The sequence below is a fragment of the Leuciscus leuciscus genome (genome assembly GCF_965113295.1).
Source record: "Leuciscus leuciscus genome assembly, chromosome: 15".
In the NCBI taxonomy this organism is placed as follows: domain Eukaryota; kingdom Metazoa; phylum Chordata; class Actinopteri; order Cypriniformes; family Leuciscidae; genus Leuciscus; species Leuciscus leuciscus.
This window is the reverse complement of record NC_138739.1, coordinates 10,300,792-10,328,535: the sequence shown is the minus strand read 5'-3', so window position 1 is coordinate 10,328,535 and position 27,744 is coordinate 10,300,792. Positions and strand designations below refer to the sequence as shown.

At 38.8% G+C, this 27,744-nt stretch overlaps 1 protein-coding gene across 1 annotated transcript in view; it reads left to right on the top strand.

Annotated features, from left to right (window-relative positions):
* The first annotated feature begins 1,412 nt into the window (after positions 1-1,412).
* LOC309475975 (uncharacterized protein) overlaps positions 1,413-27,744 on the top strand; it is a 150,842-nt gene continuing 124,510 nt past the window's right edge. The window contains exons 1-3 of the mRNA XM_082139012.1: positions 1,413-1,826; positions 2,664-2,969; positions 7,103-7,429. Of these exons, the coding sequence (XP_081995138.1) occupies positions 1,781-1,826; positions 2,664-2,969; positions 7,103-7,429 (679 nt within the window). The 5' untranslated portion in view covers positions 1,413-1,780. The remainder of the gene's footprint in view (positions 1,827-2,663; positions 2,970-7,102; positions 7,430-27,744) is intronic.

The following is a 27,744-nucleotide window of genomic DNA, read 5'->3' as shown; positions in this document are numbered from 1 at the left end:
CTGGGTTTCTCATGTTTGCAAGGTGTTATTTATGCAGCATCGCATTTTAGACATAAAATCTGTATGTATTGTAGAAATACATGCTGCTGCTTCTGGTGTCTTTCTTGAAAAACTGTCACACACACAATAATGACTGAAAATTTTAACTGTAACACTATAGCATATTTGAGTCATGTGACTTTCCACATATCATGTTTCCTCCTCCTCTTCACTTGTTTGTGCTTTTATTTACTGATTTAGGCTACTCCATCTAGTGCATTATTCACAGTCTATAATTCCTACTCAAGATGGTGTCAGGGTCATGCTACTCTGGTTTATCTTGTTCTCATGAAATTATCCTGGGGCTTGTCTTGTCCTTGTGTGAACATCTGGCTTTGGGGTTCTTCTCTGGGCCGTGTGTTGTTATATCTTTGTTTTTGTGTGTTCAGAGCATGGTTTCTGGGCGCTAACACTCCTATCTAGTTTGGTTCTGGTGTCAGGATCCTGACATCTATAGACTTTCATCACTTTTGTCTGTCTTGTGCTTGATTGTCATCATTTTCCTCTGATGTTTTGTATGAGTCCTTGCCCACTGTCCGTATGTCTGTCAGCCTTGCCAGAGTGCCGTTCCCGTGCTGCAATCCTGCTTCCTATTAGGACTGTTTTGCCCCTTTCAGGAGATTTGTTGTTTTCTTTTTACCTTACAATAAAGACCACACTCTACATTTGAGTATTTGCCTGTATTATTATTCTTTTTATGTTTGGGATTAACAACCGTATTTACAGGTGTGACTCTTGTATGTATGTATTCATACTCATACTTTAATATGGTTATTGAAGGAATATTTCACCCAGAAATGTAAATTCTGTTATTTTGTCACGGTCATGTCATTGCAAACCTATTCTTATTCTTTAGTTGTATGGAGAAAAAAAAATCTGCCATAATTTAGCCTATCATCATGGTTTTGAACCATTGTCCTTTTTTCTTTGTTTTTTCCCTTTTTTCTTTTCCTTTTTTTAAGATGTAGGCTTTTAAACACTAGAGGGAGCAGGGCAGTTGCAAACTAAAGAGTATAGCCTATTTAATGTTTACATTATTGTTCATAAGCCTTGTTATGGTGGATCGATTTCCAGTTAGGTATGGTATGGAGGCAGCCTTAATTTGATCACTGAGATGGACATCTTGTTCAGACACTGGAACACTCCCCATTTTGGACGAGGATGACTAATTATTATGCTTCAACAACACAAACAAACAAGGTGCATTATCAAATCTCTGAATATAACCGCAAATTGTTCAGCCGCCTTAAGTTAGGACGAGGATGACTTAACCAAACTACGCGTGAAGATACATGTGTGTTTATGCATGTGTGGTGTTTGTCCGTAGACGGGGCTGTCCGTCTATATTGAGCGTCATGCAGAAGATGCGGAAGACCGAAATCACTTCGCACTCCAGCACAGGAGGTGGCGGTGTGCAGCTGAAAAGTTGGAATGCGACCCGACAAATAAATCTTCAGAAAAAGAATCAGCAGAAGACGCCATCAGCTGCAGATCTGCGCATTTTACTTTCATTAATGAACGATTAACATCCGTGATAAGCAGTGCAGATATAGGCTAATCAAGAAAATTCTCCTGTAGGCTAGATATTGTTAGCGAGTTTGGTTAGCGAGTCTGTCGTGTTTTAGTGAGTTATTAACTGTCAGTCGTTCAGGGCGCGACTCTTGACACACCCAGAAACACAACGGAGCAGATTATTACAACAAACTAAGATTTAAATTTTTTTTTTTAAATCTGCAGCAATATGAAGAACTTTGTATTGTTCTGTCTTTTATCATTTTTCATTGAAGGTATGTTTTATGTTGATGTCTTAAAAACTTTCTGTTTCAGATTGTAAAAACCGGAAATGCTCATTTGTGTTTCGTTTATCTTTTTCCCGCTGTTTGTAAATAAATTAAATGTGATAACTTTCATATTAATTCAATATAGGAGAGATCATAAAGTGTCTGTATATTGTTGCATAACATTTAACGTAAGTCAAGTTTAACACGACTAGTTTTATACTCCAGGCCTTGATATAACGTTAGCATTTTCATTACGTTTTTAAAGTTTATGATGACTGTTTTCTTGAGACTGGATCATAACTCGGTTGATTGTTGTCCGTGTTTAATTGAGGCTGAATTCATATATTTTTTCTACAGGTAATGATCTTACTGTTTTGTGTTGTGGTCGTAGTGCAGATGCTGGTTATTACAGGCCCATATTAAATATACAGTGCTAATTCTGCTAAACAAATTTATTAGACCACCTGTCATAATAAAGAGGAGTTTTTTTTTGTTGTTTTTTTTTTTTATCTGTCAAACTTAACAAAAAAAATTATAGTCATTTATCAGGTAAATAATAAACTGAAGCATCTAAATAGACAAAAAAGTTATATATTTTATTTGTATTATTGTACGGCCTACTTTGGCCTTGATAACAGCTTACATTCTTGCTGACATTGTTTTATGTACTTTTCCACAGCTCCTGTTGTTAATGACTTCCAAATAGTTTCTAGTTGTTCCCAAAGACAATCTATTTTTGAATCCATTTATTAAAAAAAGAAAATTGTCAAAGTTATTTTAAAAAAAAAAGTGTTTTTTTGATTTTATCTTTTGTCTGTACTACTGTTCCTCTTTGTTTTCCAGGTGTGTTTGGAGAGTCTCTGTCAGTAAAGGAGGGAGATTCTGTCACTCTTCACACTGGTCTTAATGAAATACAGAAGAAAGAAGATGTGTTAGAGTGGAGGTTTGGAGCTGGAGGTGACCTCATAGCTAGAGTAAGAAAAGACCGTGACCCCACAATATATGATGATGATCTTGGTGGGATATTCAGAGGCAGACTGAAACCGGACGGTCAGACCGGGGATCTCACCATCACAAACATCAAAACTGAACATGCTGGACCCTATGAAATATCAATCAGCGACGTCAAAAAGACGTTCAGTGTTATTGGTGAGTATTTAATGCATGTCGGTGTTATTATTGACACATTTTGGCTGTAAATGTGTGAACAACAACCAGCGATAACTAAGAAGAGTCTTTAATTCTATTATCCTAACACAGCAATCCACAGGAGAATATCACAGGGTATAATAACAACCATAAATAATCCCGGACAATGAACTAAAGATAATCAAGGTAAATCAGAACAGGTGTAGAGCTAATTAATAACCAAAAAAGCTAACTAAGGCCTTGTCCACAGTAATACGTTTAAATTTTAAAATGTATCTTTTGCTCTCCGTTTTAAGACAGTGTTTTATTAATGAAAACAAAGCTTTTTGAAAACGCTCCCCAAAGTGGATAAATTTGAAAATGCCTTTTTCGTGTTGAAGTGTGGACTCTGAAAATGGAGCTATTTGAATACAATGATGTAAGTTTAGTCATGTGAGGCACATTGTACTGATAGATATTCATGTTTATATCGGTATTGCACCTGTTATGTGCTATTCACTTTCAAGCTGTTGCTGAAATATGTTACTATGTGTCTTGACAGTTAATGTACCAGAGCATTTTTTTACACATTTAAGAAAACACCATTTCACAGTGACAATAGGTATTGTTTTTGGCCCATGTATCCTTGTATTGTATATGAAATAAGGTTATAACACCCAAAATTTTAGTTACCAGTGAAATTTAACAATTCTCGATTCCAATTTTGATACCACAGCTAAAACTACTAATACAAAATTTGAAAGATTATTAAAGACAAGCAAAGAAAGAACTAATAATTAAACTACAAGCAATAACACAAATAAATAAGTACAATAAAACAAAGATACAAATGAAATAATTAGTGTTTTTCAGGTAGGTATAACAGTTCTCAATACAGAAAGTACACATGTAAACTAACACTGCATATATTATTCACTGTGCAAATTAAAGGTTAATCCTTATTAAAGTTACAAAAACGATATTCAGAGAAGAGCAGGGAGGGATTTCTTTGTCTTTTGTAGTTAGATTAACATTAGCCACATTTCAGGTCAGGCCAGTGCGAGCCAGGGCTTTAAACAGGCCGTGCCAGGCTAAAAGCCTCGGGCCAGTCACACCGGGCCAAAATCTGCTGCGTTTCCACTGTCGGGCCAGAAGCTCCACAGTGCTTCACTAAAACACGCCTGTAACACGGCTCTCTCTGGAACAACGTCACACTAACCCATCTTTTCACCAACAAATGGAAGTTTTATCAGAAAACTAATCAGAAAGAAATCTCTGGAAACAGTGAAATCCCAAACAAACATGATAAAAGCGACCGTTTGCTGGATTTTTTGTTGTTTACTTAAAGATTTAAAACCCAAGCATTTTTGTTTCACACAGGTTTACAATAAAAAAGATACATTGATCATAATGAATCAATTTGTGTCAAGATTGCACATTAGTCTCACAGCAATAAAGTGGTATTTATTAGTCAGAGAAACAGAGGAAGCTCCCAAATAATCTGGCTTGCTTTATTTTATGACATATGCGGAACTAAATATGGATATCAGAAAGCCTGTTATAAAGAGACGAGACATACTGACCGATAAAATGAATACACGATTGTGATAGCCTATGATTTGTCTTGATTTCTTTAGCGGTCGTGTTTACCATGTTTACTATGGTGTTACGGCTGGCTCATATACCGCAACATAAAAGAGGCAAACAACAAATGCTTTAACAATAAACCAATTTATTGTCAAACCAAGCAAAACAAGTATTAAACAATCAAAAAGAAACCGACGTCTAGGGGGAAAAAAAAACACACGCGTGTGGTTACTAAATAAACAATATCTGGCACTAAAAATAAATATGGGAAAACAAAGATACAAAAGAAATAATGTGTGAGAGAAGTGAGAAAAATGAGAGACCTCTCACTCCAAGTCACAGGTCTTTATACCTATGGTGAGTTAATTAGGGATTGAATACACCTGTTGCCCAACTAACGTCTGCACTGTGTAGCAGAGCCAGTAGGGGTAAACAGGCAGGCGTAACATATGGTAATGGTTAGCACGCATAGTCTTTTGCATACGGTGATCAGAATCCACATCGGATCACAAACAGAAGTTATTTCAAACACTTTCTGCTATCTGAAAGTGAGTTATGAGCTAAAATGATTTTAAAAGTATTTAATGCTGATGTTAGCTGGTATATGAAGTCATCCGCGGCGCTGCCGTCTTCAGACTCGGGTAAACTCTGCCTCGGTTCATAACCACTCCTCAAGCCTGAGTTGCCCGCTTTGGACCAAGGTATTCAGCGGGCCAAAAAACCCTGGCCATTGGCCCCGACGAGGCCTGATCAAGACATGATCAGGGCCAAGGCCTGAAAGTGGCTATTAAGAACACAGACAGGGAGAAGTGAAAGAGAAATCATTTTTATTATTTACACGCTGTGTGAGATGCGCAGCCGTGCACACTTCGGTTGTGTGCTACAACCTTTACACACCAGACTTGACAACCCAGTAGACCTTTACACACCAGTAGAGCGTTTAACTCGGGATGTCAAAGCAAATATTTCACGAGGCAGAATTTCAGTGGAGCCAAACTTAACTTTCTTTATTCTTCATAAAGCATGGGAAAGAGAAAAGGGAGAAAACTGTAACTCAGATAATTCTCAAGTTGCTCCTTGTGGCATCAAATGATATCTGGAAGTGAGGCAGAAGAGATGTAATATAAGTCAATGTTGTTCAGTCTACTCACGTCCACCACTAGACCTCTATCCTCAAGAGCTTGTTTGGGTTTAGACTTGGTCCAATGCCTGGGCTGGGGAACATCCAACACTCTGTGTCTGCTCACCTCCCCTGCTTCTCCCTTACTGTGGCTTCTTTGTTCTCTTTTATGTGGCTGCTAATTATGCCCAACAGCCTGCAGTTGAGCCTCCCTGTCAGAGGGGATGCGATCCACACCTGTGTTGGAGTTATCCTTGGTCCTGAATATCTGTGTGTACCCCCGACTTTGTGTCCTCCTCTGCCGGTGCTCTCCATGGTGCTGTGTTTCCTTTCATGTTTCCTTCTGGCCACCACAGTGCGCACAAGGTCTCGTTCGCTTGAATGCTGAAATTGGCAAGGCTTGAAAACGCATGGAAATAATAAACTTTCGTGACCATGCAGCACTGGTCCAGTCGGGACAGTGACGTGACTGTTCATTCAACTGTCCGAAGCGTCTTTCAAGCTGAAAGCCGCCCCTGCATCCGCCATATTCAGCACTGATTGAATGACAGGATAACGCTCTAACAATGTGCTATAGGAGGATGCAATAAGACTAGTAATAAGATTAACATCAATCTGATATCATTAAATGTTTGTGGAAATACATATGGAAAAAATATCGATTCATGGCTTTTGAGAATCGATATTGAATCGACAAAATTTTCAAAAAAAACGATTATTCGAAAAAGCTTATTAAAATTCTGGTTGTGTCTGTAAAGAATGTGTTTTCATTCCATCATTTTTCCAATCCACTGCATCGACAGAAGTGACTAACTTTGTCCTAAATTTGTATGGTTTTATCAGACTATCAGGGTGAACATAGTGTGTGTGGCAGGTAGGAAATATTTTGCGTGCAAATCGTCACTGAATAAAATAACCATTTAAATGATAGGTGTTTTTTTATTTTGTGTTTCCAATTCTATTTGTATTGATTTATATTAACATCTGTTTTCTTTGCAGATGCCAAAGTGACTTGATAATAAGAATAATATTCAGCTAAATCCCTTACAATATTCAGAAAAATATCTAAAGCTCATGGTTTCCATGAACGCTTGACATAATCCTATATCTTTGCACTATTTCTGTTTTAGCTTGTATTTTTCTAGACAATGTTTGAAACTTTGTATTGTTAGCACTTTATATGTTATTGCCTCCTTAAGATGAATCCCTTTGTTTTCTTCATTATTTCCCGTTGGATGAAAGTATCTGTTAAATGAATAAATGTATGGATTTGTCTGAACTCAGGAGTTATGGCGTGTGTAACTCGCTTGATTTCATAAACACATTCTCTTCTATATGTTGCTGCCTTATCCAGAAAATCTCTTTACAGATTTGACATGCTGGTTTTGGACCAGTGAAGATCTGAATAATTGCAGTGCAAGTCTTATTAATTATGTTTATTCTCCAGTTGTGCCAGCTGATCCAGTGAAGACAGTGTCAGTGATGGTGGGAGATTCACTCACTCTAAACACTGGTGTTCCTGAACCACAGAGATATGATGTGATTCAGTGGAGGTTTGGACATCTAAACTCTCCTATAGCTGAAATCAATAGAAAGACTAGAAATGCCTTTACATCTAATACTGATGAGAGATTCAGAGGCAGACTGCAGCTGGACTATTGGACTGGATCTCTGATCATCAGGAACATCACAACCAAACACTCTGGAGATTATGAATATGACATCAGCACCAGCTCTCACACCATACACAGGTCATTCACTGTAACTGTCAGCGGTGAGTACATCAATGTAATATTAAGTATATTAAGATTAGCTCTGTGTGAATAGTTTAGATCAGTGGCTCCCAACCTTTTCCTACACACGGCCCACACAACCAATTACAAAGTTTCCACTTCTCACTGCAAGAATTTTAATGGACCCGACTATTTGTCACATTTGTTAATGAATATTGTTACCAGCAGCTAGCTAGCAACATTGCTCACTGAAAAAGCACATTGTAAATAGAAACATTTGACGCTCTCCATAGCGCAAACGCGTATACGCACTGGAGCATTTGACAAATCAATTTCACCAATATCCTATTATTATTACAGCTTCAGTGCTCTTGCTGCGCCCCGTGGAACCAGAGCGGTGGCTGCTTGTGCATGTGAAGACTAGTGCTAGGTAGTCACTACTGTATTTTCTTTGTTTAGATTGTTTTAGTTTTTTTTATGTCAGGCATTGCTGAAGATTAACTGTAACACTTTACAATAGCGTACCGCACGATATACGTCACCTTTTCTCATTAATATTCATTAAGCTAGCGACGGTTGCTAGGGGGGTCAAACTCGCGCGTGTCACTCATGCTAGACGCATGTAAACAGTTTACGGACGAGATGTCTACTGAGCTAAACCTGCTAACTCTGTCCGAGAATGATGTCCCCGGTGCCAAATTCACTGGTATAGAAGTAGAAGAACATACAAATATTCAATTGAAGAGATGGCTTGAGTGTAGAGGGCTGAAAAAGACGGGAAAAAGAGCCGACCTGATCCAGAGGTAACGTTAGATTGTTATCGACAGAATTTCTCCCCCAAAAAACATCGCCTTACGCCACTGACAGTGACATTTTGCAGTTTCAACAAGCTATCTTTTACCACCCTATGTCCTGTCTGTCATATATACTATGTCCTCTGGTTGTCTTACGTCTGACAGTTGTTGGAGGTAATTCGGGAAACGAATAAAGAATACATCCTTCATATGTGGACGGTCATAGTGTCTGGAGTCGTTTCTGCAAGTTCCATAGCAGCAGTGTTTACTCGGCATGTTCTTATTTGAGGGATAACCGGCAGAAAACAAGCAGTACTAAGCTGTGTCTGAAATCGCTCCCTATCCACTATATAGTGCACTATTTAGGGTGTCGGCCATTTTGTAGTGGTGTCCGAATTCTGAGTGAACGACATCATTCCCTACATTCGTTCACTACTTTTACCCACAATCCTCTCTGAATTCGAGTGTACATCCGATGTACACTTGCTGAGACACTATTTCCCACAATCCAACACGATAAGGCGATAGAGCGAGAATGAAAAATAAATATGACGGACGGTGTCGTGCCGAAAAGTGATGGTCCGCCGAAAATTGATTGCCGTCCGCGGGAGCGCGCGCAGCGTGTTAAAGCTGTATCGCCCAGTCTCTTTACGACTACAGCTGCTTTTATGTGGATCAAACAGACATGACTTGCAAATAAACATCAGCTTATGTCCGTGGTAATAGTGATTGAAGCCTAAAAGTGACTGAAGCCTCTACTTATTGATTGAAAGGTTTTTCTGCCCTGAAATTAGTTGATTATATTCATGAGGGTTATATTTGACTGATTATAACTCAACTAGTACTTTTTACCTCTTAAAATAACTTTAGATGGCCAATACAACCATTATAATGCAGTATTTCACCTGCCAAAAAGTGATTGAAGCCTCTACTTATTGATTGTAAGGTTATTTCTGCCCTGAAATTAGTTGATTATATTCATGAGGGTTATATTTGACAGATTATAACTCAACTAGTACTTTTTACCTCTTAAAATACCTTTAAATGACCAATAACCCATAAAATGCAGTATTCTAAAAGTTTATTATTATTGTTATTATTAGCCTATATACACATACTTAGTGTGTGTGTGTGTGTGTGTGTGTGTGTGTGTGTGTGTGCGTGCGCATATGCTATATATATATATATATATATATATATATATATATATATATATATATACATATATGGGTAATTCTTCAACTATGGTACTCTTTGAGCTAGACAGTTTCAGAAAATAAAAACATTTCTACAAACAGTTTTTTAGTATCAGTTGGTTTCTCAATCTGTCTAGAAACCTTCCCTTAAGTTGGCTGTGATGATTTGTATTGAATAATACATATATATTGCCATTTTTATCTGACAGTCCAAGAAAACCGTCATTTCCATCACATAGCAAAACATGTGTTTTGAAGAGAAAATAATTAAATATCTTCTGTTATAAATATATTTGATTAAATAGCACACACATCTCTGATCAAATTTGTAATTTATTTATTTTTCAGAAATGTAACTGTAAAGATTTTACAATGTTTACACTAAAAAACACCTAAAACTAGATCACTGGAACATTTCATTTACTTATCATAGCTCAAAATCATGTATTTCTCAAAGTGTATACACATATCTTACCCATAACTGCACAATTATCAACACCACTGAATATAGTTGTTTTGATTGTATGTTTTTTATATGTTTTACTTTAAAATATGTGTTGTGGTGGAAATGACATGGCGTGGCGGAAAAGACAGTGTGTGGCGGAAATGACATAGATAGGCAACTTCCAATTAAAAACTATTTTTCTACTGCTCTATGTGGTGACCCAGAGCAAATCAATAAGCAACAGCATTAGTGAACAAAAACATATCAATATTTTTAAATGAAAAACAATCCAAAAAATGAAAAAAAACATGAATATGTGTTAAAAATCAGCAAATCATTTCTTCACTGCTTTCTACATGCTGAACTAGGACTGTGTTTTTTTTACACATTTTTCAAAGAGATTTTCAGATGTCCACTTGAGCTGACAGCATGCGTTTATAGTTTAAACTGAAGAGATACTGTATTAAACATACCGTAATACAATAATCAAACAGATAAAGTATATGTATTTAACAAACTAATCAATAAAATTATATCAAATCATGTGAAAACTATAAAATATATACAAAAAATATATAAATGTGAAATATTGCAAAGGCAATTGAACTTCATAGTTGCACTTCGCGTGTCTTTTATATCAGAACATGAAGACGTGATTCCATCTGAATTTTCTACAGCCTGTCAAAGTACAACTGTGGAAACCACTCAGATGCTCCCTCCAGTGCACCAGAGTATGGAGATTTACCCTTATTAGCTGAGAATTCTGATTAAGTTCAAGACGGACACATTTCTAGCTCTCCTCTGAGAAAACCTAGCGATACGTTTTTTTCAATCTCATCTGAAATGATCAGTGTTGGGGGTAACGCATTACAAGTAACATGCATAACGCATTCAGATTACTTTTTTGATGTTACAAGTAAAGTAATGTGTTACAAGTAACATGCATTACCTAATCAGATTATTTTTTGATCTAACAAGTAATTAACTACAAGTAATGTGCCTCACCTAATCAGATTACTTTTTGATGTTACGAGTAAAGAAACGCATTACAAGTAACGTGCATTATGTAATCACATTACTTTTTTGATGTCAATGAAAATTACATTCTAATAATACAAAAACATTTATTTACAAAAAAGTCACTGCAAATTAAGTATTTTCAAAAACAATATTCACAGTATAAGTATGAACTGTAGCTGAAATATAGCCATTGATGCATGAGGTCCACTACAGTGGACAGATGATTAATCAGATTTTTCTAAAATCTAAAATCAAAACTTGGAAAATGTAACTGTGATAGGACTCATTAGATATTGCTTGATGCTGCAATATATTTTTTTACCTACAAGAGTCTCCTAGAAGGAATGGGTGGATATTCCAGAGCATCTTGGCATTTCTGACTGACCATTGGTCATCTTGGCTTGGAGGGGGAAAAAATCAAAACACAACGGCTTGCCACTTGGTTGCAATGTATAGGATGATGCACCAGGGTCCAATGAAGAGGCTGATGTGCAACTAAGCCATCAAAACCCATGCAAATAGTATTATAAATAGTATTATAGCCCAAATAATTTGCTGTTTAGCACGAACAATGTCATTTCCACCACAACCTGTCTTTACCACCACAATGAACACCGTGGTGGAAATGACTGTGGTGGAAATGACATTTCCCCCTTTTCTCTCTAAAATATCATGCTATGTTAGCCTGCTAATATTAGTTTTAGAGTTAGCATTAAATATACACAAATTACACATTATTAAATTAAATTTATCCAGTTATTTGTACGTCCATGTGAAATATGAGCCGTTTGGAAATGATGACTAATAAACATACTCTCATACCCCTTTTCCAAGGCAGAGCTGGTGCTGGTTCGGAGCCAGAGCCTAGTTTCAAATCGGTTCTTTGTTTTTCCACCGCCAAAGCACCAGCTCCGAACCAGTAAAACTGGTTCTTAAGTAGCACCAATCATTGCAGGGTCTAGAACGGAGCCAAGAAAGAACCGCTTGCGTCAGAGGCTGGGGGCGGGGTTACCGTGGCCAACAAGACTGAAGAGAAACTTGTGACCGCCATTTTTAAATAGCAGCTAGTCGAGCTAATAGCGGCTCGATTATAATATCCGTCTATGTAAGTTACGGCGAGCTGCACGAACGCGTTGGATTCGCCGTGTTTGGATGCCGATTTATTTTCGCAAACCCATGAGCATCCATAGTAACGCAACGTCCATTATTGTTGATGCCTTGTTTGAGATGCATCGGAGCAGCGTGGACCGATCAGAGCTGCGGGAGTGTTTGGAGATCATACGACTCCTTGTGCTTTTTGATCGCTTTCGCAGTGCTTTGATTTCATGTACTGATCGTTCTGCGAGAAGCCGATGCATCTCGAACAAGTCTGGTGTGTTTGTGTTTGGCGCTGCCGGACTAGCGTTGCTGGGCAACATAATACGTATGCAGTGACGTAAGATATAGCTCTGTTGTGGCTCTCTGGCCGGTGGAAACGCAAACCGGTTCGTCAGTCGAACCAACTCCGAACTGGCAATAGCTCTAGCTCTGAACCAGCACCCGGTTCTTGTTGGTGGAAAAGGGGTATCAGTTCTCTTACGAGAGGTCTCTCGTACTGCGTAAGATATCTTACGCTAGGGGAAAATCCTTTTTCCGCGAGATATTGAAGCCAAAAATTATCCTTAATTTTGTAATAATGCAAAACGCGTTGCGGCAGCATGCAGACATAGGCGAGGCAGCTCGCGTGCCTATTGGCTGCTCTGCGGCAACTGCAGCAGCCTATCGAGCGAGGCCTGGCGTGACGCCAGACCCAATCAGGGCACTTCGCGCCCGCTGCGTCACGTCCCGCCGAAATGGGCGTGGTCTAGGCCTATAAATACCGCTCGCAGGCAGCTATTATCTGATTTTTCATCCTTCAAGCGAAGCACACGCATCGCTGGAGCTGGAGAAGAAGCCGCGCCGTCTGAGAGAGAGCACCTTCAGCGGGACGAGTCACTGAAGTCGCTGGCCGCGCCGCCTTCCTTGCCTTCCTGCTGCGCTATCCGGCGTTATATCCTTTCTCTGCTACTGTGTTTATGTATGTGTGTGTGTGCTCGCCACCGCGACACACACTCTCATTGCACTAAAAGAGCTGGGCGTCTTTTTCAAGACGCCCCCTTTTATCCTGATCACGCAGCTCTCGCGCTCGCTGACGGCGACTGCCCTCACTGCGAGCTAGTTACTGCCTATGGTGACTCTGAGGACTCACCTGGCATCCTTCTCCGAGACTGCTCCTCCGGCCCCCCCCCCCAACTCGCAAAGCTTGCCGGTTCGCCCGCTTGCCTTGCCTGCTTGGGGGACGATACCTGTTCTCCCTCTGTTCGAGCCGCGCAAACCGCGCCGCTCACAGGGGATGTCAGGAGCGGGCGGTCACGGGGCTAGCTTTCTCTCTCCCTCTGTTCAAGCCGCGCAAACTGCGCCGCTCACAAGGGGGGCTGGAAGCGGACGGTCGGGGTTAGTTTTCTTTACGTTATAAGAAAGCTACCCTGCCTCTGCGCCCCATTCATGCGTCACTCACCGGCGAAAGGAGAAAGGAGTGTTTCTAGTCCCTCCGAGGATGGACTGACCTTCAATTTCTCATACATTTCCCAGTTCCCTGATCATGCGACTGGAAATATCAATATTGCAGCAAACGAGCTTGTTTTAATACAAGCGGGCCTGCAAGCAAACGCCGAAGAAAACATGTTGACGCTCTTATATGCTCGTGCATCCGAAAGCCTTTGTGTTCCCCCCCTGTGGCTCAGTGGCGGAATCATAGGTTTTCCTCACGAGAGACCGGTGTTCGAATCCCGGTCTAGCAGCAGTTAAAATTATGCCGCCAATGCTTTGCTCTGTCAGTTCCCTGAAAAGCGACTGCAGATGTGCATTTTGCAGCCAACGAGCGTGTTGTACAACCCGCTCGCCTGCACCCAAACACCATTTCTATGGTTTCCGTGCGTCACTGGCGAAAGGAGAAAAGAGAGTGTTTCTGGTCCCGCCGCGGACGGACCGACCTCCTCTTTCTCGTACATTTCTCATTCCCCTCTGAAGTTCGGGCGATTGGAAATGTCAGTATTGCAGTGAGCAAGCCTGTTGTAATACACGCATGCCTGCAAACAAACGCCATTACGTTGACGCTCTCTGATAATACTAATTATGCCGTCAATGCTTGCTCTGTCAGTTCCCTGAAAAGGCAACTGCAGATGTGTATTTTGCAGCCAACGAGCGCGTTGTACAACCCGCTCGCCTGCACCCAAACACCGTTTCCCTTTCAAGGGAACTCGCGTTGCGTCGAATTGACGCTATGGGGAACACTTTGCGTGATGACGTCTTGAAGCACATGTAAAATCAGTCCAATGGTGTGGCGGAACGTCAGAGGCGGGTGACGTCACGTACCAGGAAGCTATAAAAGCCGGCCCGAAACAGAAAACGAAAGCTTTCTGAGTCTTCAGTTGCGCTCTGTGTGAAATCTGTCTGTATATTTGGTGTTGTCTGTCTATATCATATATATATATATATTCAGTATGACGAGCAAGCAGCAGTTTAGAGTGTGTGTCCATCCCTGCCCGCGTTATTTAATGGGAGGTGATACTCACGCTCTTTGTGTTGTTTGTTTGGGTGAGGAGCATGCCCAGTCAGCACTCGAGGGTGGTGACTGTGTGCATTGCGACGCGCTTCCATTGCGTTCGCTCCGATCCCGCTTGGCTCAGTTCAATCCCGATCGCGTTCCCCAGGGCTCGGGTCCCGCCGCTGCCGAGGCACGGCGGCAATCACAGACCTGGGGTTCGCAAATGGATCTATCAGTGGATGTTGAGACGGGCTCTGCCTTATCTCAGCCTCCTTCTGATAGATCCAGTGCCTCTCATCAGGGTGTGGAAGCACGCATTGCGGTTTCTTCCCCCCCGATGGAGGCACCAATACTGCAATTGTCCAGCTCTGAGGAGTTGGACGTTGTTAGTATTGACGCTGAGTCTGAGGATTCGCCACCTCAGTCTCATGCGTTTGAAGAATTGCTTGATGTTATCACTAGAGCTGTCGAGCGATTATCTATTGAGTGGCCAGTAGATAGGCAGGGCGCTCGTTCGAAAAGCAAGCTCGACGAACGTTTCCTGCCATCTCGTGCACAGCCTCAGTGCAGAAGCCTTCCGGAATTTTTCTCCAAGAGCAGGGACGCGCTGGCCCATGTGTGGCCCCGCCGCCCGCTCTATGCTTTTCCCCCCGTCTCTCTCCTGCCTCAGGTGATAGAGCGGATCAGGGAAGAAGGATGCTCAGTATTGCTGGTAGCACCGTTCTGGGAAAACCAACCTTGGTTCCCAGTCGTGATGCAGTTAGCAAGTACTGCCCCGTGGCCAGTACCAGTGAGGAGAGACCTCCTCTCACAGGCCCACGGCTCGATCTGGCATCCTCCCCCGGAATTATGGTCCCTTCATGTCTGGGCCATCAACGGGTACATGTTGGACTCCCTAAAGGAGTATTAAACACGATCACGCAGGCTAGAGCTCTGTCTACGAGACGGCTCTACTCCTCGAAATGGTCAGCGTTTTCGGGCTGGTGCACAGCCCGTGGCGTGTCACCCACAGACTGTGGAGTGATGGAGGTGTTTTCCTTCCTACAAGAGCTGTTGGACAAGGGCAGGGCCCCCTCCACGCTCAAAGTTTATGTGGCGGCTATAGCAGCGTTCTCAGGAACAATATGGGACCCGTATGGGACCTTTCTACGGTTCTGGAAGCCATGAAAGGTGCGCCATTCGAGCCTTTACAGTCAATTGATTTGAAACATCTGTCTTTCAAGACTGTGTTTCTGATGGCTCTCGCTTCAGTGAAGCGCATAGGGGACTTACACGCGCTCTCTGTGAGCGCGACGTGCATGGAGTTTGGGCCTAATGACTCGAAAGTTATACTCAAACCTAAGCACGGTTATGTTCCAAAATCCCTCAACACACCATTTAGGGCGCAGGTTATCTCCCTGTCAGCCTACCGGTCCCTGATGAGGAAAGAGACGCGGGCCTCCTTTGCCCAGTCAGGGCATTACGAGCTTATGTGTCTAATATTTTATGTTTTAATAATGTGAGATTTTTTACACAGGAAAAAAGAACCTACAAGGTTGAATATCTTAATATATATTTTCTTAAATAATTATAATACATTTAAAAAATACATTTTTTGTAATTTATAGGCCTAGGGATGAAACGAGAGTTAAATTCAACAAGAAAAAGAGGAAAACATAAAGCAGTAAGCCACTTTTGCTTGTGGATGAAAATGTTTGGATATAAAATAAAGAAATTAACAAGATATTCAAGAGATGACAATTTTGGGATTTCGTAATAAAAAATAAATAATATCGTTAAGGATAAAACGATAAAATGATAACCCTCATGAATATAATCAACTAATTTCAGTGCAGAAATAACCTTTCAATCAATAAGTAGAGGCTTCAATCACTTTTTGGCAGGTGAAATGTCGCATTATAATGGTTGTATTGGCCATCTAAAGGTATTTTAAGAGGTAAAAAGTACTAGTTGAGTTATAATCTGTCAAATATAATTCTTCTAAAGGAAATCAAATAATTTCAGGGCAGAAATAACCTTTCAATGAATAAGTAGAGGCTTCAATCACTTTTTGGCAGGTGAAATGTCGCATTATAATGGTTGTATTGGCCATCTAAAGTTATTTTAAGAGGTAAAAAGTACTAGTTGAGTTATAATCAGTCAAATATCAAGCGTAGCGTTAGTTCTGGCAGGTCACGTTAGTCAAGCTCGCATCAGCTGACTATCAGCTGATCCACATCTACCTATAAGAATACGACGCCTATCACCGTATACATATATAAGCTGCTTCAGTATTATCCGCAACTATCGCGTTTCTCAGGAGCGAATTACCCTCCTCCATCCCCAGCTCCTCCAAATCAGTCAGGATTTGGCATTCTGATTCCCTTCGAATCAGAATAAATTCTCGAATTATGTCGTACTTTAAAATCTTGAATTAAGGATATCTGCAATACATTCATGTTGGTTCTGTTCTGTTTACCCCAAGGGGGGTTATTGCTGCTCTCCCTGCTCTTATCCATGCTAGGCTGCATGGATGCGCAGGGAGTTCTCGCCCAGAACGGAACCATACCGCCAATCCAAATTGTATGCTAATTGTCAATCATATATGACGATAGTGGTCCTGACAGAAATAACCCTCATGAATATAATCAACTAATTTCAGGGCAGAAATAACCTTTCAATGAATAAGTAGAGGCTTCAATCACTTTTTGGCAAGTGAAATGTCGCATTATAATGGTTGTATTGGCCATCTAAAGTTATTTTAAGAGGTAAAAAGTACTAGTTGAGTTCTAATCTGTCAAATATAATTCTTCTAAAGGAAATCAACTAATTTCAGGGCAAAAATAACCTTTCAATGAATAAGTAGAGGCTTCGATCACTTTTTGGCAGGTGAAATGTCGCATTATAATGGTTGTATTGGCCATCTAAAGGTATTTTAAGAGGTAAAAAGTACTAGTTGAGTTATAATCTGTCAAATATAATTCTTCTAAAGGAAATCAACTTATTTCAGGGCAGAAATAACCTTTCAATGAATAAGTAGAGGCTTCAATCACTTTTTGGCAGGTGAAATACTGCATTATAATGGTTGTATTGGCCATCTAAAGTTATTTTAAGAGGTAAAAAGTACTAGGTGAGTTATAATCTGTCAAATATAACCCTCATGAATATAATCAACTAATTTCAGGGCAGAAATAACCTTTCAGTCAATAAGTAGAGGCTTCAATCACTTTTTGGCAGGTGAAATACTGCATTATAATGGTTGTATTGGCCATCTAAAGGTATTTTAAGAGGTAAAAAGTACTAGTTGAGTTATAATCTGTCAAATATAACCCTCATGAATATAATCAACTAATTTCAGGGCAGAAATAACCTTTCAGTCAGTAAGTAGAGGCTTCAATCACTTTTTGGCAGATGAAATGTCGCATTATAATGGTTGTATTGGCCATGTAAAGTTATTTTAAGAGGTAAAAAGTACTAGTTGAGTTATAATCTGTAAAATATAATTCTTCTAAAGGAAATCAACTAATTTCAGGGCAGAAATAACCTTCCAATCAATAGAGGCTTCAATCACTTTTTGGCAGGTGAAATACTGCATTATAATGGTTGTATTGGCCATCTAAAGTTATTTTAAGAGGTAAAAAGTACTAGTTGAGTTATAATCTGTCAAATATAACCCTCATGAATATAATCAACTAATTTCAGGGCAGAAATAACCTTTCAATGAATAAGTAGAGGCTTCAATCATTTTTTGGCAGGTGAAATGTCGCATTATAATGGTTGTATTGGCCATCTAAAGTTATTTTAAGAGGTAAAAAGTACTAGTTGAGTTATAATCTGTCAAAATAACCCTCATGAATATAATCAACTAATTTCAGGGCAGAAATAACCTTTCAATGAATAAGTAGAGGCTTCAATCACTTTTTGGCAGGTGAAATGTCGCATTATAATGGTTGTATTGGCCATCTAAAGTTATTTTAAGAGCTAAAAAGTACTAGTTTAGTTATAATCAGTCAAATATAACCCTCATGAATATAATCAACTAATTTCAGGGCAGAAAAACCTTTCAATCAATAAGTAGAGGCTTCAGTCACTTTTAGGCTTCAATCACTATTACCACGGACATAAGCTGATGTTTATTTGCAAGTCATGTCTGTTTGATCCACATAAAAGCAGCTGTAGTCGTAAAGAGACTGGGCGATACAGCTTTAACACGCTGCGCGCGCTCCCGCGGACGGCAATCAATTTTCGGCGGACCATCACTTTTCGGCACGACAACGGCAACAATGTCACCATGGCAACGGCGCACGCAAGATAGAAAACAATCATTTGAAGGACACTGTCGGTACATGATCCGTTCCACCCAGGGGGGTAATCGAGCTCTCGATTTCCGTACCACCCCCGGCGGCCGCCATTGGCTAACAAGCCTTCACCTGCTGTTAGCATCCCATTGACTCCCATTCATGTTGGCGTCACTTTGACAGCGAATAACTTTACATCTGAGGCGTTTAAAGACTCCATTTGTCCATTATTTATTTCTAAAGAAACACGACAATGTATAAAATGCTCCATTACCTTGTATCTTACGTTATGGCCACGTAGAAGCAGTTTTTGTAAAAACAGGCTAACGATTGCGTCATAACCACGCGACTCTCTGGAAATTACCGTAGAGACAGGAGGAGAAGCTCGCAGTCAATCGGGGGACGTGGAGGTATAAAGTCTGATAAAGTCAAGGGAGAAGCCCATAGAGAGTCATAAAGTTGCTCCTGCTCCAGCTAGGAGCAGGAGCAACTTTATGACTCTCTATGGGCTTCTCCCTTGACTTGGACAGCTCATGGACAGCTCCTACTCACACTCTCCGTCTCTGCAAGTTTCGGAAGGGAATGATTCAGATTTCTCTTGGCACAGCTCCTAGAAGACTTACAACTGTCAGACAGGCTGCTCACGTCACATCCACGTCGTCAAGCTCAGTTTGAGTCTGCGCAGTTCGCTCGGCAATCAGGAAATGAGTGCTTCTAATTTGCTTCACTTTTCTCCGTTGAAACCTATGGGGTCGCTGTGTCCAGTTTATATACTGTCTATGGTTCCACCTGCACGATCCGTTTCACGCATGCGTAGTAGACGCAGTAGAAAACGCACATGCGCAAATGATAATTCTGTTTTGCGACGATTTACGACACTGCACGATCTGTTCCACGTAGTTCTTTCTTCATGTAAGTGCAGATTGTCTAGGCAGAAATGCATATTATTAAAAAAAAAGAAATGCATATTATGTTCCTTATTGTCTTCTGTAAACAACATTGAAGGGATCATTTTCCTCATTTAGATCATATAGATATATATTAGCCTATATAGACCCATACCATACTAATACAAAATTACTCAACTTAAAAGTTAACTAATATTAGCAGCTTTTAATAATAAAAAAACGACACAAACCGTCTTTGACAACACTACTGACCTCAGACCAAAAGACGGCATGTTAAGCCTAATACCATACAGCAGTGAATCGCAAAGGAGAGTAGCCTATGGAGGAAACTGATCATGTATGTTAATGTAACAACTCACAACTCCTTTATTATTTTTGGATTGGCAACCACGTAAACACATCGTAATGCATAGCGTAAGCTACATTTAAAAGCATCAAAATAGACCCGCTGTGAAATGTTAAACACAATACAACTAACGTTACACAAATATGCCGCAAGTTGTGCCATCGCATGCGTGGTTCCGATAGTGTAGGAAAACCGTGACGTTTTCTACTACGTAATTACGCGCATGCGTGTACGGATCGTGCAGGTGGAACGGATCGTGTACCGACAGACACTTAACAATCATTTGACTGACTGGAAACCCCGCGAAAGTAATGTTTAAATAACGGAGTTTTTTTTTTGTTTTTTTGTTTTTTTGAGGGTTTTATGTATTTATTAATTTATTTATATATATACACCGTTATATCTATATTTGAATAAACAAATGTGTTGTGCAGTGTTTTGTTCTCTTTTATTTTCACATATAAATGTAAAAAGTAAATAAATATGACAAGCAAGTCTCTTTTTTTTTTAATCAAATAACGCAATAAACGTGAAAAATACATACGTACAATTGTTACATACAATTCATACAGCCAAAAAAGGAAATATCAAAGATGGGTAAGTAATGTTTATGATGAAATTGTCCGAGCTCTCTGGCGCATGATAATTATGTCAGCGTCCGAATTCGCTCACTCATTTTCGTTCACTCTTTGCTGATGTAGTACACTCAACTGCCATTCACTATGTAGGGATTAGTGAATGAGTGAACGAGTGAGCGGTTTCAGACACAGCGCTAGCATGAATCATAAGCGAGCGCGCTTCTATGTTGACCCCCTTCCGGTTTACGTTGCTGACGTCACGCGGCCTTGCGGTCTAAAAATAGCACTCGTGCGGCACGCTATTAGTTACAATTTGTTAACATTAGCTATTACATGGCTCTGGAATACTTGATTCTGATTGGTCAATCGCGCCATCCAGCAGTGTGTTATTCCCAGATGACAACCGCTGAAAACAGAAACACAGGCTTATCCGGGTCACTGAAGTCAGCAGCGCTATGCTTAGGGAATGGTTTTTCTTCGTAGAAGTTTTGCATTTGGCGAGCTAATAAAATATTTAAACAGTCAAATCCATATTTTGTGTACAGTTATTTAATTATGCCATCCAGTATTGTGGACTCGCTCTCTTTTGTTTCATACAAGCGCAGCTGCTGCCATTTTGGGAATATTGTTTTGTACACTGTTGGATTTTAAGATACAAACAGGCACAATTTTAAAATGGTTTGATCTGAAATCAGTATCTCTTATCTCCATAATTATTTATGTGGGGAAATGCTGTGTAATAAGTGATATGTCTGTATACCATATTTCTTAAATGTGCCTCTAGTTTGAACTTTCTGCACTAACAGCTTTCGCGGAAGCTTTGCGTTTAAAGGGCTAATCAAATATTTAGACTTTGATCAATTTTGTCTAATTATTTACTTTATTAGCCTTGTTATAAGCAGGATAAATGTACATCCAGGCGGTTGTTCTCTAATTTTTCCTTTTCAGTGACCTTCCTGATAGCTACTGTAGCCGGCAGTGACTGTATACCGCAAAAGTAGATAAATGAATTGTTTATCCTTATAGTGAATTATTATATTTAATCAGACATTTTTACAAAAAAAAAAATTTTTATAGTAAATGGAGACACCACACACACAGACACAATATCATTGCAAGCCACTCAGGGTGTTTAGTATTCATTGAACTTATGTTTCCTTCTATTATCATTTCATCATATGAACACGTTCCTTTCTTCTTTTTAATTTTCTTTCCCAGGAAATGTCCTGTTAGACTTGAATGTGCCTTTTTGACTAGTGAAGGTTTGTTGTAGTAAAAAGTTGAATTACTACAACAAACCTTCACTAGTCAAAAAGGCACATTAATCTGAGATTTAATTGAGCTTTATTAGAGAGATGTGTTAACAAACTTTCTGTAGGCATTAGGCGTTCTGAGTGTGTGTTTGTCAATGATCTTCATGTGTTTGTTGTTACAGGTGAAATGAAGTCAGCACTATCAGTGAAGAAGGGAGAGTCTGTCACTCTAAACTCTGGTCTTACTGAAATACAGACAGAGGATTTAATGCAGTGGAGGTTTGGACACTCTCAAATAGCTGAAATCATTAAAGCAGGCGATCGATTCTCCACATCTGACGACAGACTGAAGCTGGATCCTCAGACTGGATCTCTGACCATCACAGACACCAGAACCACAGACTCTGGACTCTACGAACTGAAGATCAGCAGCCGCAGACGCACCGTACTCAAGAGATTCACTGTCACTGTCACTGGTGAGTAGATCGTTTCTGCAAAGATGATGATGATCCTATTATTGAGAGCTCTGAGAACAACCCTGAAGTTAAATAAAGTCAGCACTAATTTAAACTGAATTTGAATTGTTAAAAATAAACTCTGTATCTTGAACTGTTTAAGACTGTTATTATTTACTCGTTCAGAAGATTTTGGTACAAAAGATATTTGTAAAGGGAATATTATTATTTTAACTAACAATGTCTCAACATTTAATGCTCGAGACAAACTTTTTAAATAATATTTTAGTTAGTATTTAAATGATTGATAACATTGATAAAAAATATTACTCTAATGGTCAAACCAAAATTGCATGCATTTGTATGTTTTTCTCAAGTATAAATACAAGTATTTATAACTTTCTCAGACTCATAACTAAGAAAATAAAATGTCAGAGCTCATCTATATCTGCAGTAAATGCTTTAAGACTGTTAGCATGTTTCCGAAGGTTTTAAAACTGTTTAATCTGAATTACTGTTTGTAATATTTTCACTGAGATCAGTCGTGTGTTCACATCAAACTCCTGCTGTAACACAGTAATACAGAAGATGAACACAGTGAAAAGGAGAATCATGATATCTGAAATTACATTAGAGGCTCATTTATGATTCACCTTTAACAGAATCAGATTCATATTTAAATAGATCAGACTGACAGATTCACTCACACTGATGACTCTCTCTTTATCATTACAGATCCAGGTCTGTCTACAGGAGCTATAGCAGGGATCGGTGTTGGTGTTCTGCTGGCGTTCGCTGCTGCTGCTGCTGGTGTGATTTACCATCACCGCAAGATCTCTGAAATAACAAATCTAGTACAAACATGTAAGTATTACAGCTGATAAAGAAAGAGAAATGCTGAGCTTTATTATGCTACAGTAGAGATTAAATGTGAAGTATTTGTTCATAATTATGTTTCAAACATTTTACATTTGTATGTGTGTGTTGTAGTTGTGCTCATAAAAGCAGGGTTAGAAAGAAACATAATCAATACACAGATATTAAAGAGCACTGGCCTGTGGTTTTGTTTAAGAATGAAAGGCTCTGAATGCATTTTTATACAACTTTATACAACTATTTTATTGTTTTGTGGAAATTAAATGTATAGCTAGTCCACACTTTATAAAATGCATGAAGTTTTCTGTTAGTGTTGGTGTCTGGGTTTGGGTTTAAATACAGTATTTATGTCCACATTCAGAGCTGAGTAGACGTGTGTCTCAATCATAACTGATCTGCTCTCCTGACTGGTGTTTTGCTGCTTTCACACAGATTCTGTGACTCTTCATCTGGTCAGGTTCAAAGGTCATCTTAGACCAGCGCACCAGCTCAGAGTAGTTTATGATGCTTTTCACACCAAAGAGATGGAAACTCTTAATAGAGAAGTTATAGATTTATTTAAATGATAGGAAATACAGAGCAATGGCTTCAGGGTGTCCCAGATGCTAAAATAATAAACACAACCATATCAAACAAAACCTGTGATTAAAATCAGAGAAATAAAATAAAGCCTTCTCTGACTATATGAAACACATTTACACATTTAGCAGATACTTTTATTTAAAAAAGAAGCACTTAATGATCAACACAACACACACAGGTAAAATACACAGATTATGAATAATGTTGAAGTAATAATGTTTATATTGTGTTTTGCTGTGAGTGTGATTCAGTGTTTACAGGTTTTAATGATCAATCATTGAGCAGGAGTCAGATGTGGAGCGAATGATCATGTTGATTTTATTCCTTTCTGCTTTTATTGCTTTTCTTCTCCAGCTAATGTCTGTTCTGTGTTTCTCTGTTTCTGTTTGCTGATGTGAAGGGATTTATAAACGGACGATGCTGTCAGTGATGGCAGGAGAAACTATCACTCTAAAACCTGATGATATTAAAGTACATAAAGATGACAAATTACTGTGGCTATTTGGAAGCTCTTGTATTGCTGAAAGGAAAAGAGCTGCTGAAAGGGAAAGCACTGTTGAAAGGGAAAGCACAGCTCATAGATTCACTGTACATGATGATGTTCCTGATGGGAGATTTGAAGGCAGACTGAAGCTGGATGATAAGACTGGATCTCTGACCATCACAAACACCAGAAACACAGACTCTGGAGTTTATGAACTACTGATCATCAGACCGGAAGAGAGCTCAATAAATAGATTCCGTGTTTCTGTCTTTGGTGAGTAACTCAAATCTTTCCTTAATAATGATTTAATTTTAAATCAGCTGAATTGATTAAATTAAGGACTATGGGTTTATTTGGTGATATCTTCTTATATGCACAGTCTTCTGCACAAGTATTGAAGCATAATGTCATCTATTATGCTGTATATAAAGGCATTCATTTTAAGTCACTTTAAAATCAAATGAGTATTTATTAATGTTTTAATTATTTTGCACTAAACTTGATCAATATGTTGTGTGTTTGTGAGCCGCTGAAGACTTTGACAACTATCTGACAGAGAAACATTCAGTGACGGCACATTATTAATCATAAACACATTAGCTCAAGAAAATTATTGAATCAAATCGCATCCGTCTTTTGATAGAAAGTGAAAATGATCTGCAGTTTCTCAAACTCACCACTATAAATATATAAAGTGTAGAGTTAATCAGAATAAAACCATTATTACTGGAACAATAAGAAGAGAAAACAAAGAGGAACGTTAAACAAACCACAATGAAACATGATATTCAATAATAATGATATTGTTTCCTGGCATAAACACAATTAAACACTGATGTGATGATGCTGATGATCACACACGAATCAGAGAATATGATTGGTCCAACACACACATCACAACACACATGAGAACTGAGGCCATTTGACATGTTTATAGATTTATACCATCATTTAGATCATGTGTATATATATATATAATGAGAAATTACATTAATTTTATTTATAAAATTAGTACATTTTAGGTATTTGGGTCTGGAAGAATTTATCCATGTTGCTTTTACTATTTTGTTTTCTTTTTCTGATTTCTGTTCTGTGTTTCTCTGTATGTGAAGCTCAGACAAAGGAAATAGAGCCAAAGCCAGTGAAGGAGGGAGAATCTGTCACTCTGAAGACTGGTGTTACTGACATACAGGAAGATGAACATATCCGGTGGAAGTTTGGACTAGAGACTCTGTTAGCTGAAATCAAAGGAGAGACTAAGAGAATCTCACCATTTGCTGATGAAATATTCAAAGGCAGACTGAAGCTGAATCATAAGAACGGATCACTGACCATCACAAACATCAAACCCACTGATGCTGGAATTTATATGCTAAACAAAGAAGGAAATGTCAAAACTATATTATTCAGGGTCGAAGTCTCTGGTGAGTAAATCAAATATGTCAGTATAATAACAGTCTTATATTAGATCAACCCTGTCAGACATTTAGATGAGAGACTGAGTTTGTATGATGACACTTTTTGATTTCTGTCAGAACAGACTCTGTCACTGTGTGTGTAACTGTAAATGATTGTGTTAATATTAAGAAATCTAAATGCAAATAATACATTCAAAATCAACTCTCCTCACTATATATATAAAAGCAAAGCTTTCCTTTAACATGATCTGTCTCGTGTGTTTTCTTTCAGATTCCACTGATAACAGAAATAAGCCAGTGGAGAAAACTGTGAGAAGTATGAATCCAGTGTACCATTATCATCATTCATAATAAATCAAAATCAACTCTCCTTACTATATATATAAAAGCAAAGCTTTCCTTTAACATGATCTGTCTCGTGTGTTTTCTTTCAGATTCCACTGATAACAGAAATAAGCCAGTGGAGAAAACTGTGAGAAGTATGAATCCAGTGTACCATTATCATCATTCATAATAAATCAAAATCAACTCTCCTTACTATATATATAAAAGCAAAGCTTTCCTTTAACATGATCTGTCTCGTGTGTTTTCTTTCAGGAAATAACCCAGAGGAGATGCAGTTCCTTTGAACAGTGTTCTCTGACTCCGGACTCTGACATTATCAACATTCAAAATCAATCAAACTCAGATTTCTCCTGATGTGAATCTCTAAACCCCCGTATGAAGGAGATCCAGCTGTGTGTGTGTGTGTGCGTGCGTGCGTGAGTGTGTGTGTGTGTGTGTGTGTGTGTGCGTGCGTGAGTGTGTGTGATGTGTGTGTGCGTGTGTGTGTGTGATGTGTGTGTGTGTGTGTGTGTGTGCGTGCGTGAGTGTGTGTGATGTTGAGCAGTTAAACAACAGGATAACATACAGACACATTTCATTTACTATGTTCTCCACACTGATCTTTAGACTAACTCTCATCTTTATTTGATCCTTTAATGTAAATCTAATCAAAATCTCACATTTCATCTGTTACTCATGTCATATAATACACACTGTATAAACCAGTTTCTGTTTCTGCATCTATTAGACAAAATCTCTGATGAGAAATGTCATGTATAGACTATATAAGAAGAATGTGTGTGTGCTAAACCAGTATTTCTCAGACTAATGTGTGTTTTTATATAACAAGCATGTTTAATCCTGAGCTTTAGATACTTTAACAGTCTCTTCACTTCTAGAAGTTTCTAGAAACAGTTTAATTGAAGAAGCTTCCAGTGTGACTTTGACTGTTCATCTCTGTGTGAAACTCTGTTATTGCAGGAATTATCTGAACTTTTATATTACTCTAGTATTATTTTGCCTTACTCTATTTTCTTATATTATAATCTGTCTTTTTTATGATACATAATTGCTCTTATATTATATATATAAACTCTGATTCTCTGTTGATGATTTTAACTGTTGTGTGAAATTATTGATTTCTGATTGTTATTTTATTTCATTTTATCAGAGAAGCTTCAGCTTGAATCTTTTGTATTTGCTGATTTGAGCCGGACGCACAGCGTTCACTTCATGCTGTTACTGAATAAAATAATCTAAATAAACCACAGAAACACAAATCTTGAGGCTGTCGTCTGCTTTATGCTCATCCTGATCCTCCCAGACTGGAAAACTGGAGAAACACCATTTTGGCTCTTCAGAAAGTCACACTTGTGTGTAAAGGAATAATAAAGTTGCTCAGAATAAACACATTTGACTGGTACAATGTAAAAAAAAAAATACACTGATAATAAAGAAAAACAGCAAAAAAATATTAGTTTTATTAAATGCAACCATAAATTACAAAGACCCAAGGAAAGGATCACAATGATCAGAAAACGTATAAAAAAAAAGTGTATTAGACTTACACAATCAACTTCCATTATTTAGTTTGAGGGAGAATATTGATACTGTATTAATTCATTCTCAATGTGTGAATGTGAATTATAAACAACATGTTAAGCATTAGTTTTAAGGAAATTGCAGAGAATGAGTTGTTTCCTCGCTCCTCCACTAGTTGGCGCTCCAGTGTCTGTCATCGTGTTTAATTCACCAGTCGCTCTCTTTGCTCCTCTGCCTGATAACCTTTCACATTATTTTATCTCCTATTGTAGCTTTACAATCTGTTCATTGAA